The sequence below is a fragment of the Plectropomus leopardus genome, chromosome 7 (assembly GCF_008729295.1).
Source record: "Plectropomus leopardus isolate mb chromosome 7, YSFRI_Pleo_2.0, whole genome shotgun sequence".
Classification (NCBI taxonomy): domain Eukaryota; kingdom Metazoa; phylum Chordata; class Actinopteri; order Perciformes; family Serranidae; genus Plectropomus; species Plectropomus leopardus.
The window spans coordinates 30,452,627-30,467,085 of record NC_056469.1 but is presented as its reverse complement, the minus strand read 5'-3'; the positions used below and the strand labels follow the sequence as shown (position 1 = coordinate 30,467,085).

Sequence of the window (14,459 nt, the reverse complement as noted above, 5' to 3'; positions counted from 1 at the left end):
TTGACATCTAACAGGTTAAATTCTGATTACTGTAGAAATTATCAAATTGAAATTATTGAAAGGTCCAGTGTGCAGGTGTTAGGGAGGGTATATTGGCAGAAATGAAATATAATATGTTTTATTTGGTGTACAATCACCTCAAAATAAGAAACATAATGAAACACAAGGCCTTTTGCGTTTTCACATTGGCAGCCATAGTTAGCAACCCAACCGAGATGAGCAGTGTCAGAAAAATATATTTTTTTAGGTTAAACTGCTTTGTTCAGTGTTTTTACAAGTTTAATTCACCTGGTCTGTTTGTTTTGGAGAGGAAGAGACCTCTGCAGATAATTCAGCTCCCAGCAAAAACCTCCTCAACATCTGGATTTAAGTTATCAGAGAACAAAGGTGAGCACACATTAGCAAGTGCGAGGCTTGCTATCATCTCCTATGACAGCAACATAGAAAAACACATATTTTTAACATGAAACTGGTTTATTCAGTGTTTTAATCACCTGGTCTGTTTTTTTGGGGTTTTTTTGGAAAAGAAAAAAACCTCTGCTGATAACTTGGCTCCTGGTAAAACACTGAAGGAATTCTAACCAGGAGAAGTTTCAGCTGGTTGCACTGTGCAGTCTTCACTGCAAGATGCCACTAATTCCCATCTTAATCTTACACAATGTCCCTTAAAATTTCATTACTTCTTAAACTACGTTTAAGAAAAATGACAATAAAGTTACCTTGTACCTTTAAAAGAAACGCATACGGTTGCACAAAGATGTCAGAATTCTACTGATGCATGAAATAAAGTGACTTTTAATTCAAAAACAGTGGATTTTTTTTCTTATTTAGTATTCAATTTAGCTTGCATCATAGTCAGGCAGGGCAGAAGCACTCTGCTCTCTTTCAGAGACTCTTTCTACCTGCAGTTTGACAATCTTCTCCAGTTTAAAATGCAAGAGTTGGGCATATCATTAAAAAACAGCAGATTACTGTTTTTCAGAACAACTTTGATGAAGGTCGAGTTATTAAAACACATCAATCAATTTCTTTTGCATGTACTGTAGACACTAGGGTGTAAATCAGTAGTTTCATCACAGTATGACATTATATTGATGCTCTGGACAACAATACAATATTTGCAGATATCACAAAGTCTGCCTCAATATGATTTTGATTCAATTCGATTTAGGGGCCAGCAATCAATATAAGACAATATTATCTGCTCATTTAAAACAATTACAGAAGAAGCTGACACCTCTTTTTATTTATTTGTTTATTTATATTTATGAAAAAGAGCATCCAAATAATTGTAAATAATTAAAACTGGTTCATTCTGTTAGAAAACCCAGCTGACAAAAAACCATCTTAACCGGCTTAAGATGGTTAAGGTGGTTTTTGACCAGCTTAAAGTACATTTTGGCATAATTTTTGATGGTTTAGCTGGTCTTCTGTTAGGTGTCATGCATGCAAATAAATATGCACAGCTTGATGGTCACACCAGCATGTCAGACAATTAAAGACCAGTAAGAACTGGCCCAGGACCATCTAAGACCATCTTCGAACAGCTAAAACCAGCTAAAACCAATTAAAACAGCTACTAGCTGGTTTAAAGCTGGGTTTTTTTCAGCAGGGAACCCAGCAGGGAACCCTTTAACTCAGACCAGGATCTTTTTCCAAAAACTTCAGGGATATCTGACTCAAAGTCCTGACAGCAAACTCCTCCCAGCAGCCATCAAACATGGATTAACAACAAGATCACTTAGCAAACCTAAAAAAGTCTACTCAATAATAACTATCAAGTATCACAGACAAAACAACTGTATTTTGTAAATCACGTTTCCGCCACATATACAACATGTTATTAGCATAAGCTCCTGGCATTTTTTATGGCCTAAATTAATTTAGCAGCAGGCAGACTTTTCCTCGACTCATAACTTTCAATTCACATTTATTGTTTATTCTTTCTCTTACTCACCGCTGGTTTAAGCCTCTGCATCTCCCGACAGAACAGCACGGATGAATTTCAGCCGGCATGCACGTTTTTTTTCAGCGGAACATAGTTGAAACTGAGCAGCTGCTGCGTCAAGATAGCGAGGTTGGATACCTGACAGGGATGTGACGTTTCCGGAGTACGGCTTTGTTTACATACGTCACGTGCTCTGTGTGTTGACTCGCACTTTCTACGAAAATAAAATATCTCCACACTGATAGTTTATTTCTGAGTAAATAACGTTGTCCTCGTCGTTATCTATTTAATTTTTTTTAACGATTTTGACAAGTCTCTGAAGATGAATGAACATATGTCTGAACGTAACGACGCACCTGTAGACCCGTCACTAATCTACGGGCACGTGCCGCTGACCTTTGTGTCAGTTGCACGCACCCGTGAAAGGTGTTACTAGCTCGTGTCACACACATTTACATGTGTGAGGAAAAGCAGCAAACATCTCAGACAAGCTCAGACAAGTGGCTGTGGGTGACTTTTCACGCCCTATTATGGACAGAGAAATGAGACATGCCTTTGGGGAAAAACTGTCAGAGAAAAGAGAGTGAGGGGCCAGAAAATAAAATCATAAATCATCGTTCAGAGAATCACTGAATCACAATTAAAGCTCTTGTAAATTCTATAAACAAGGGAAATTGTTAAGACGTGCATAAAATCCACTCTTTTGTGCGCAGCTCTAGAAACTGTTGTCTCTTTGGCTAAGAATGAAAAATAAAGCAAAGCCAAAACTGCTGTTCAGCGTTAAATATGTTTTTCATGTAAAACTCCAAATACAAACAACCTTCAGGGTCTGCTGAAAATAGCATCTTTCTGTCATGCATAAAATTAGCTTTTAGGCACAACCTTGTAAATGGGTCTACCTGTGAAATAATATAATTAAAATGGATGAAAAAACATATACTTCAAAGCTTAATATATTCTATTCTAGTCGAAACACGTTTCTTAATATACAAACAACCGGCAAAATGTGCTGAAAATAACATATTTGTGTCATGCGTAAAGTTAGCTTTTACGCACAGCTTTGCAAATACCTGTGAAACAATGAGATTAAACCCAAACGGCGGCATGTTTCATGACATCATGGCAAGCAACGCGTGGGAACCTCAAAGCCACTTCATCCCCCAAACACTCTTTGTAATGATGTATCGTTTCTGACACGTAATAAAAGGTGACTACAGCTCCTGTGCAACTTTCCCATGAGAAAGAGATGAAGGAGCTACTCCTAGATTTGTCAAAATGACTGAAGATTTGTCGGTGTGGACAGTCGCATACAATCCATAAACAAACCAAAATTTAATCCTTGTGTCATCTGTTGTCAGATCGTCCTCCAAGAACTCAACGTAAAACTCTATTTTTAAGCACATGATATTTTGTAAAATTAACCTGTAAAATCCATATCCCTTCTGCGCACGGGCCTTTCATTTAATGTCATTAGTTCCAGTACTTAAACAAAATGACATCACCTTTTTGAGTCTTGTCACACCCTTATGATTGTTCTTGGAGCCCCGCGTGCTCGTGGGAACCTGAGAGCCACTCCTCCTCCAAGCACACTTTGTGAATGAAGTATCCGTTTTAACAGGTAATAAAGTGGATGGAGCTTCCTGCTCCACGCGAGAGAGTTGGGGGACACTCTCCCACAGTCACACTTATTAAGCTTTTGTCTGCGTGCTGCTGTGTCGACTAAAGGCCATTTGTTTATATATGTTCATTGTCAGTTGGTTTGGAGAGCATGTGACCATCATTCTCACTGCCACATTATGACAGTTTATCTTCACGCGCATACCTGATGTAACCAGAGATGTAAGAAGTCAGATCCGTTACTTTAGTACCATCTTGGACTCTGTCTATACACCGACTGCTGGAACAAAAAAAAGTCTCTTTGGAATTTAATGAGCTCTGAAATTCATCTAACTCTTTGAGACAGACACGTGCAGAAGATCCAGCAGCACGAGACCTCTTCGCACGTGATTAAAACTCGCACAAGCTGAAAAACGTTTAATAATTGACTGAATGAATCTCAAAACACATTAAAAAAAAAAAAAAAAAAAAAAAGGTAAAGGCTTTACATATTTTCCTATATAGATACTCGCCGGTCCCGTCAAGATATACAGAAAAAAAGAGTCGTTCAGCTGAGTTCAAATGAAAGTTTGTATATTGCAATTATCAGCCATACAGTTTTGGCACGTGCCTCACCATTCATTTAGAAAGCTATGATACACATGCCCCCCAAAACCGTCAAATGCCATTGCTATATCATAAATAAGATCCCCCAATAAGACGACAATTACGCAACAAGAAAATAGAATATCTCCACTGAAAGTCACATTTGGAACCAGCGGTTTGGGTCCCGCTGAGCTTTATTCAGATAATCTTGTCAGAGACTAAGTCCTGGGTACGAATTAAAGGCATTCAAATAAACTGTGTGAGCTGATAAAGGCAGGATACTTTTTTTTACCGGGTTTAGTCAGTGAACTCTTCGCTGAAACTGAGGCAGAAAATCAGAATGAGCTCGACTAATGAACACAGTGCAGGAGCATCCTCGGTGCGTAATTTGCATTTGACTGGCCAGCGTGTGTAAGTGTGTGTGTGGGAACCTGAAAGCTCGCAGTCCTCCACGCACTTCTTTTAATGATGTACGAAGACTAACAGATAATAAAGATGCAAATGGCGCTTTTATCTCCTTTTCCCACGAGAATGAGACAAAAAGTGTTTCTCATACATCAGACATCCCTGTAATGTAACAAGTACTGCAGGAGCTGTGTTTCAGGACCACTAACCAATACATTGAAAGTTAAAAATACTACTACTACTACTACTACTAATAATAATAATAATAATAAAACAAGTTTTTTAAAAAATCATAAAACAAAATAAAATAAAAAGTTAGATTTTAGTCAAAGTATTGTCTTATGTCAGACGACTATATTTTACTGAACGAGCCTACATAATTTCATCTATAGTTTGGATTTGTATCATAATTTAATTTCAGCCTTGACAAACATAAATAAAAGCGACTGCTGCGTTTATTAATTAATAATTAACTGATTAACTGAACCATTTAAAAATATATTTTATTTATATAGTGCTGACTATTGCAACTCTTGCACATTTAAATTATTCAAAAGGGTGTCTTGATAATTTTCCTCTTTTTCATTTCATTTTTTCTCTTCTTTTATGGTACATGTTTTTTAACTACTTGATGTTATTTTGTTTTGATATGCTTTTCTTGCTGTATTTTCTTCTGCTTTTTGATTTACTGGGTTTTACTGAGTTGGTGATTTGAAGGGGAGGATTTTGTATTAACCCTTTGGGTTTCTGTCCTCTCCTGCAAAGTTAACTTCGCTCTGTAATCTTATTGTGTCATATTTTTCCTTAACTTTGTGCAAATAAACCAAACCAAACTAAACTGCATTATGAAAGATCAAAGCATCATTTCATATGACTGATGGACTTTCACAAGATTGCTCTCTTTAATTCTTGGCACATTTTTCTGTGCATTGATAATTAACATTCACCAAATTTCTTAAACAGTAAACTAGTTTCAATCATTCAGTATGTCTATACTGTTGATTTTTCAGTTATCAGACAGCTATAATCCGACGACTTCCCTCTGAGTGTGACTGAGCTTCAAAGGGCTGCAGGAGGTGTTAAGATGCGTTTTGTTTCCTGTGAATTTACACCGGACACGCGCAGAAAACAAATGACCTGTGAGCAGCTGGGGGCGATGATAGTGAGAGAATGAATACTAACTACAGTAACTATTGTACTATTGTAACTATTGTAACTACAAACGTAGACACAATTTTCGGCTATAAAAACTTGATCCTGTCAGGTAGAGTTTAATAATAATCTTTTTATTACTTGGTGTACCTACAGACACTTGGTCTATGAAGAACCAACATTGGTCCTGATGGAAAAGCAGTGAGATTTAGTGCATAATCACTCTGATAAAGTTTGCCATGGGCTCATATAAGGGCTATATTAACTTTTTGCATATATTTTTATTATATCTTATTTTAACAGATTTGGACTGCATTGGACTTGTTTTATATATAATTTTATTTTATTTTAACATATCTTTAGTTGTTAATCTTTTGTGCTGACTCATTGGGCTGTATTTTCTTTGTATTAGGTTTAATAATAGTTAAATCTGAAGCTTTTCGGAGTGACTGATGTGTGAACAGGGCTATTTCTGGCGTCTTTGAAGTAAGAACTGCTACTAAACTGGTCAGACGTTAAGGATGCAGCTCTGCAGGAGGCCATGCTTCACACCTCTGACTCTTAACTAAAGAGAGCTGTCAACGTGCGACAGACGAATAATGTTGCAATATTAGCACAAACAACAGTGATACCATACTTTTCATTTTTTTAGAAAAGTTTTTATTGTACCAAAAGAATTGTTCTCACCATAGGGAGACATCCCAAATAAATTAGTGTGCAAAATAGACAAGATGTTTCATTTATAGAAAATACAAGACACACAGGTGTCATGACTGCCAGCAGACATCATGGCACTCAGGTGAACGTGAGGGGCTTCATGGGGCTCTCCCAGCCTCGAACCCTGAGGTCCCACACCTGAAAATGTGATGGATGGACACTCAGTCATTATTGACTTCAGTATCTCGAGTCATACATGTATCAGATGGTTTGGAGCAGAATCTGAAAGAGGACAGAAACTCTTCAGCTCCGTGATACTCACCTCTGAACTCGCTCCTCAGCACAGCAGCAGTGTGTCCCACTCTGGGAGAGTCCCTGCGCCTGCAGGCAGAATACATGGCTGCCCCACTGACTGCAAGTAGTGAGTCAACCCTATCACACATACAGCACATGCACAAGTTACATTTTTACATTATTTACAGACTTTGAGGTTGAAAACCAAAACTGTGAGGAGTTAACAGAGGACCAAAGGTCGGTGTTCACTAGATAACAATGAAAGTATTCATTCAGGAACAGTACGGTTGACACCAGTGAATATCAATCGGTTATTAAAGTCATTGAAAGTTCAGTTTCAGGAGGTCCATGCCTGGTGATCAGGGCCAAGGCCTCCACAGAGTCTGGTTGACCGGTTGGCTCTGGGACGGGCTCTGTTTGCTCGCTCGTCTCCTCACTGTGTTGGGCTGTTGTGGAGTTGTGGGAGGAGGATGTGATTCTCCACGGCTCTGAACACAAACGGCTACAGACATAGCAGGTGTGCGCAGTCTGTGCCGGGACCTGTGGATCAGCAACCGAAGAATGTGCCTGGACGACTTCCTGCGAAGCACAGACCTTAGTGAAGAGGCTTCTGTTCTTCTTTGGGCGCCTGCAGATTCAAAGTCTGAGCGGGAGAAGCGAGCAGCAAAAGACGCATTCAGTGCCGCTCCGAGCCACAGGCCTTTCCCTTCAGGTCCCAGGAACTGAGAAGCTCTCTGCAGGCAGCTGGAGAAGCCGTCTTGGAAGGAGTGTGTCTGTCCTCCACCACCTTCAGCTCCGGTCTTGTCTCGTAGGAAGAGGACTGTGTGCTCGAGTATCTCAGCTTTCTCCACTCTGCGCTGAGTCGCATCCTGGAACAGAAACAAAGAGTTTATAAAAAGTTTCACAGTCCCTTTAGTCTTGTAAGTTTAACAAATTGACGACCTGGTCTTTACCTGTTGCTGCAGCAGAAGAATCTTCAGGTTTTCCAGGCTGCGGTTCATTCTCTCTCTTCGACGTCTCTCTACCTGAGGTTTGAGACGCTGCGAGGCAGAAAAAAAATAAGAGAATAATGAAATTAGATTGAAATTTGATATAGTTTCGCTCTTTTCAACAATTAATTGTTTTGTCGTTCCACCATGTAGGCTAATGTGCATCTCAAGAGATGTAACACAGATCAGTAGTGACCTGGAGACACATCTTAAATCAGTTCGTTAAAGAATAAATGATACAATTACCTTCCTTTCGGCCTTTGCGTCCTCTGAATCTTGAAGCAATTTCATGATTGAAATCCAAGAAGAGCTAATGGCAGATCTTTCGGTCCTTCAGTCAGAGCTGAATGTGACTGTGGAGACTCCAGTGAGAGGCTTTAATCCGTAGGTGGGCGTAACTTTAGGCTCCACCCACCATCTCTGATCAAAGACTTCATTTTATTTCAGTTTTGACTCAATGCTGAAACTGCTAAACTCAGTTTTTTCTTTACAAGTCGTTAATGTCTCTCAAATATTCAGAATAACAAAACGCCTAATTTTTTGGAGGTATAAATGTTAGTGAGAGAATAAACAAAATCCGCACACTAGTGCATGCTATGAAAATGTAATTGATTACCTCCACACGTGTGACGTTTCGGTAGACTTTATTTATTCCTTCACTTTATTAATTCTTTCATATCTATTTTTGTTTGGTCCATCACCTAGTTTTTATCACTTTTGGATGCGCGCGCTGCTTGAACTTTTCTTTATAAATGTTTTTGTACCTGCAGATTGACAGTGGGCTCCAGTTTGAAAGTTAAGAGTTGGACGTATCACTGGAAAATGGCTTTGTTGTAAAAGAAAAACAATGCATATTTTTTTCTTACTTTAACCTTTTTTCTTATAATCTATTTCAACAGATTCTGATAATTATCTGAAGATTGAATGTAGACTGAACGATGCGCCTATAGACCTTTCACTAATCCGCGGGCACGTGTCGCCTCCAAGAGTCCGGCACGCGCCCATGAAAGGTGTTACCACCTCGTGTCACACATATTTACATATGTGAAGGAAAGCAACATACATCCGCCAAAACAGCGGGAAGCTCAGACAAGTGCTGAAGGCGACTTGTCGCGCCTTTATTATGGACGAAGAAACGAGACATGCCCTGGGGGCAAAACTGCCAGACTGATGGAGTTAACAGGCAAAAAAACCCTGAGAGATCATTCAGTAACTCATTAAAGATTGCGGTTCTCATGAATTTAGTAAAATGTGCGACAAGAGCAACTTTAATGGCGTGCGTAAAATCAACTCTGTGTAACCTGAACGGTTGTCTCTTTGATTGGGAAAGAAAAATGAATAGAAGTCAAAAATGACATTCCAAATGTTCTACATAAATATATATATTCTGTTCTAGTCGAAACATGTTTCTTAACATACAAATAGCCTGCAAAAAATAACAATAATAAAGCCGTGCGGAAAAGCTAGCTTTACGCACGGCTTTGCAAATACGTGTGAAATAATGAGATTAAACCCCAAATGGCGGCGCATTTCACATATGACAAGCAACGCGTGGGAATCTCAAAGCCACTTCTCCCCCAAAGGCTCTTTGTATCGATTCTGACAGGTAATAAAAGGTGACTTCAGCTCCCTGCGCAACTTTCCCATGAGACAGCGTTGAAGGAGCTACTAATTACTGAATGTTTTTCGTTGTGGACAGTCTAACAAACTCAGCAAATAAAACTGAATCAAGTAGTTGTGTCATCTGTTGTCAGATCATCCACCAAGAACTCATTTCTCCCTCTATTTTTAAGTATATGACATTTTGTCAAGTGAAACTGTAACAGCAAGGCGTGTAAAGTCTGTCCTTTTACGCACGGACATTCCAATTAATGTGATAAGTTCCGCTGCTAAAACAAAATGATAAAACATTTTTTTACTCGTCACACCCTGTAACATTTATTTTTAGAGCCCCGCGTGCCCGTGGGAACATGAGAGTCACTTCTCCTCCAAGCACACTTTGTGAGTGAAGTATCCGTTTTAACAGGTAATAAAGTGGATGGAGCTTCCTGCTCCACGCTTCCATGATGCGAAAGAGTTGGGGGACACTATCCCACAGTCACACTTATTCAACATTTGTCTGCACGTTGCTGTTTCGACCAAATGACATTTGTTTATATTTACTGCCATCTGGTTTGGAGAACATTTCACCATTTGACCCACTCTCCCTGCACAGTTTATGCGCATTTGCTGGAGCAGTCCGTTTTGCAGTGATGAAAGAAGTCAGACGTTTTACTTAAGCGCTTGTCTTCCAGTCGTGTCTCTTTGTTATCTGATAAACTCTGAAATTCACGAAGCCCTTTGGGACAGACACGTGCAGCAGCTCTAGCAGCACGCGACCACTTCACACCCAATTCAAACTCGAAAACGCCTAACATTTGACTGATTGCGTTACAACTATAGAAAAACAGCAAGCAAGACAGAGAGAAAATGCAAATGCCATTACTATAAGTCACAAATATCCAGGACGAAGCTACAAGCCAACAGAATCTGTTATCTTAAATGCAAAGTCACTTGTTAAACCAGCAGTGGAGTCCGGCTGCTTTTCATTTTAATAATTAAGCCACAGACAGAGAGTAGAGGCTGAGGCAGGGCTTATTTAGTTTTTCCTGGAAACATTTTGCCAAGTGCTCTTTACCAAAACTGAGCTCAACTAACGAGTATGTGTAAGAAGAAAAGTAACATGATGCAGCAAGCTCTGTGCGTAATTTGCATTTGAGTGGCCGGCGCGTGTAAGTGTGTGTGTGGGAACCTGAAAGCTCGCAGTCCTCCACACACTTATTTTAATGATGCAGAAGTGCAAATAGGTGCTTCGCGTTCTTTCCCACGAGAATGAGACGGAGAAGTATCTCTCATGCTGTTGCACGTTAGACGCCACTTTTAATAAAGAGGATCTTCTACTGGTAAAAGGCAGGCTATTGTATTTTCGTAAAACAAGACAATATTTTACTGAATGGACCGATAACTTTCCCTGTTTAGTTTGGATTTGTTTAGTCTATAGATTCATTTCAGCCAAACATGGAGACAAACTCCTTCATAAATAAAGTGCTCTTGCGTTTTTCATAATCAATAATTAACTGCAGGGTCGTGAGCCAAAGCACAATTAAACAAGACTGCTGGGCTTCAGGAATTCTTATTTGATTCTTTGAATTTTTTTTCTTTCCATTGATTCTGATCACCGAATTTCTAAAATAAAATACGTTTGATAAACAATCCAAAAATGTACTTTCCGGGGGGAACAAAAAAAATCAATAATCAGACAGCCTTAATGAGACAACTCTGAGTGTGACTGGGCTTCAAAGGGCTGCAGGAGGTGTTAAGACACGTTTTGTTTTCTGTCAACTTACACCGGACACGCGCAGAAAACAAATGACCTGTGAGCAGCTGGGGGCGATGATAGTGAGAGAATGAATACTAACTGCAGTGAAAACAAACGTGGACAGATATTAAAATTCAATCCTGTTAGGTAGAGTCTGCTGAAGATATATTTTATTTTATTTTATTTATACGTGTTGTGCAGAATTGAAAGTTAGACTGTAGATAACCAGGAGAAAGTAAATAAGTGAATTTTTCCAACAGTTTAACTGCAACTTGTAAGTTATGTGGTTAATTTATTGTAACACAGCAATTATATAAGACATAATATTAAAACAAATTGGACTTTTAGAAGTAGAGCATGTTTTGTCAGACTTTTCTGAGAACAAAACGTAGAGCACACTCTACAAGGGTTGTTTAATGCAAGCATATTTAAAGAATTCTGTTTTTAAAATGTTTAATTTCTTTACTTTTTGAGGTAAATTTGTTGTACAGGATTCTCTGGTCTCTGCTTTTTTAGTTATTGGTTAAATCTCAAAGGGCACTAAAACTGAGTGAATGATGTGTGAGAAGGGTTATCTTTGATGTCTTTGAAGTGAGAGCTGATACAGAACTGGCCAGATTTCACACCCTGGAGGATGCAGCTCTGCAGGACACCATGCTTCACACCTCTGACTCTAAAGAGAGCTGTCAACATCAGAGCAAACCAAAGGCCTGTAGCTTGCATCAAGAAAAAAAACGTGACACCATACTTTTTATTGTATAGTTTTTATTGTAAAAAGGAAAAAAAAAGAAAAGAAAAAAAGAATTGTTCTCACCATAGGGAGACATCCCAAATAAATTAGTGTGCAAAATAGACAAGATGTTTCATTTATAGAAAATACAAGACACACAGGTGTCATGAATGCCATCGTGGCACTCAGGTGAACGTGAGGGGCTTCATGGGGCTCTCCCAGCCTCGAACCCTGAGGTCCCACACCTGAAAATGTGATGGATGGACACTCAGTCATTATTGACTTCAGTATCTCGAGTCATACATGTATCAGATGGTTTGGAGCAGAATCTGAAAGAGGACAGAAACTCTTCAGCTCCGTGATACTCACCTCTGAACTCGCTCCTCAGCACAGCAGCAGTGTGTCCCACTCTGGGAGAGTCCCTGCGCCTGCAGGCAGAATACATGGCTGCCCCACTGACTGCAAGTAGTGAGTCAACCCTATCACACATACAGCACATGCACAAGTTACATTTTTACATTATTTACAGACTTTGAGGTTGAAAACCAAAACTGTGAGGAGTTAACAGAGGACCAAAGGTCGGTGTTCACTAGATTACAATGAAAGTATTCATTCAGGAACAGTACGGTTGACACCAGTGAATATCAATTTGTTATTAAAGTTATTGAAAGTTCAGTTTCAGGAGGTCCATGCCTGGTGATCAGGGCCAAGGCCTCCACAGAGTCTGGTTGTCCGGGTGGCTCTGGGACGGGCTCTGTTTGGTCGCTCCTCTCTCCACCCTGAGCTCAACCTGATTTTGTCTCTGGGGATGTTGGGGAATTCTGGGGGGTTCCTGCTGCACTGGAAGCCGGTACGGATGACTTACGGCTCGTGCATGCAGTCTGTGCTTGGACTTTAGCCTCAGCATCCGAAGGATGGACTTTGTGTGTGACAGAGAGCTGGAGGAGGAACGGGCTTCAGTTCTCTTTTGGGCGCCTGCAGAATCAAAGTCTGAGCGGGAGAAGCGAGCAGCAAAAGACGCATTCAGTGCTGCTCCGAGCCACAGGCCTTTCCCATCAGGTCCCAGGAACTGAGCAGCTTTCTGCAGGCAGGTGGAGAAGCCGTCTTGGAAGGAGTATTTCTGGCCTCCTCGTCCTCCTCCTCCACCACCACCACCACCAATGACACCACCTCCAGCTCTCGTCTTGTCTCCTTTGGCGGTGTTCTGCAGAAACAGGACTGTGTGCTCCAGTATTTCCGCTTTCTCCACTCTGTGCTGAGTCCCAACCTGCAGGAAAACATCAATATGAGTCAATGGAGTATGCTGGTTAAATTGAGAGGCATGAATATATTGTCAGCTCGAGGTAAACACACACACACACACACACACACACACACACACACACACACTCGAGAGTCAATACAGAAATAAAATGACATGATTTAAAGTACGAAAACCTTCCACATTACATGCAAAACCGTGCATAAAAAGTCATGTGTAAAACTGAAGAAAAATACACATTTTGAAAATGGAGGAAATTTAAGTTATGTTTCATCATCATAGAACATTTAGGATTTAAATGGTATTTCTAAACGTAGATCCGTTAAAAAGAAACACAAAAGTGGAAAAAATATTATATACATGAATCTAAACCACAACTTTAAGTTGAGGACGAATTCAAACATTAATATTTGTAACTTTTCCACAACATAATTGGGGGGATTTAGTGATGTTTTGCTATTTAATTGTATTCTTTATCCCCAGTTCTATTAATATAGTTTCAACAAAAACTTTGATAAGGTTGAAAACTTCATTAAGTCGTTAATATCGTCTACACATTTTTTAATTTCATATTTATTTTTTTACCGGTTGTTGTGGCTCCTGAAGCAGCATGGTCCTGAGACGCTCCAGACTGCGGTTCATTCTCTCCCGGCGACGTTTCTCCACCTGAGATTTTATCAACTAAGACAAAAGAAAAACGTTGTAAGGATGAACCAGATGTACATTTGCGGGTAATTCAGTTTTTATTGACTTCAGTTAAAAAGTTGTCTCCCCAGCTTTGAGGTCAATGTTTTCTAGGACACTTCTGTATTTTCAACCACTCGTACAGTTTGTGTCAGACTGTTTGTGAATTATTGTATGCTTAAATGTTTTTAATATAGACTCCTGAAAGATTAACCACTGTGCTTAAGTGATTTAAAATAAAAATAAAAATAAAATAATTAAAATTAAAAATAGCAGTCGTTGTTTGTAGTCTTCATAAAAACAATGTATAAAACATGTATTAAAATAAATTTTTACCTTTCTTTCGTTCGTTGCATCCTCCTTTTCCTGTAACACTCTCATTGTAGCCGATGGTCCTGTTCGGTCACTCATTATCCAGTGGTAACAGGTCCGGTGGGATGTCCCCTCACAGTGTAACTGATCAGGAAATGAGGATTTTGTCTCCGGCTGCTACTTTTACCGCCCTACAGTCTTACCCCCAGACTCCTCCCACCAGCCGACCAAACTTTACAATCGCACCCGCCTCCCCGAGCAACTTCCACCCCACCCCACAGCTGCTCGATCCCACCTTTCCTTAATTCACGTTAAAAAAAAAAAAAAAAATCACAGTAACACATGTATCACAGTTATACAACAAATAAGCGCATGCTTAAAATGCAAAATAAATAAATATAACTAAATAAAAAAAAAGACAAAAACTTGCATATTACGCGCAAATCCCTGCGTAAAAGTAATGCGTA

At 39.6% G+C, this 14,459-nt stretch overlaps 2 protein-coding genes across 2 annotated transcripts; both read right to left on the bottom strand.

The window, feature by feature from the left end:
- Positions 1 to 6,429: 6,429 nt before the first annotated feature.
- Positions 6,430 to 7,974, bottom strand: LOC121946366 (transcription factor HES-2-like). The gene is made up of 4 exons (XM_042490931.1): positions 7,894 to 7,974; positions 7,612 to 7,698; positions 6,687 to 7,527; positions 6,430 to 6,562 (listed from the first exon to the last, which is right to left on the bottom strand). Exons 1-3 carry the CDS (start codon positions 7,936 to 7,938, stop codon positions 7,018 to 7,020), a joined length of 642 nt encoding a protein of 213 aa, XP_042346865.1. The 5' UTR covers positions 7,939 to 7,974; the 3' UTR covers positions 6,430 to 6,562; positions 6,687 to 7,017.
- Positions 7,975 to 11,838: 3,864 nt separating this feature from the next.
- LOC121945812 lies at positions 11,839 to 14,131 on the bottom strand. The gene is made up of 4 exons (XM_042490156.1): positions 14,017 to 14,131; positions 13,582 to 13,677; positions 12,105 to 13,002; positions 11,839 to 11,980 (listed from the first exon to the last, which is right to left on the bottom strand). Exons 1-3 carry the CDS (start codon positions 14,089 to 14,091, stop codon positions 12,436 to 12,438), a joined length of 738 nt encoding a protein of 245 aa, XP_042346090.1. The 5' UTR covers positions 14,092 to 14,131; the 3' UTR covers positions 11,839 to 11,980; positions 12,105 to 12,435.
- Positions 14,132 to 14,459: the final 328 nt, after the last annotated feature.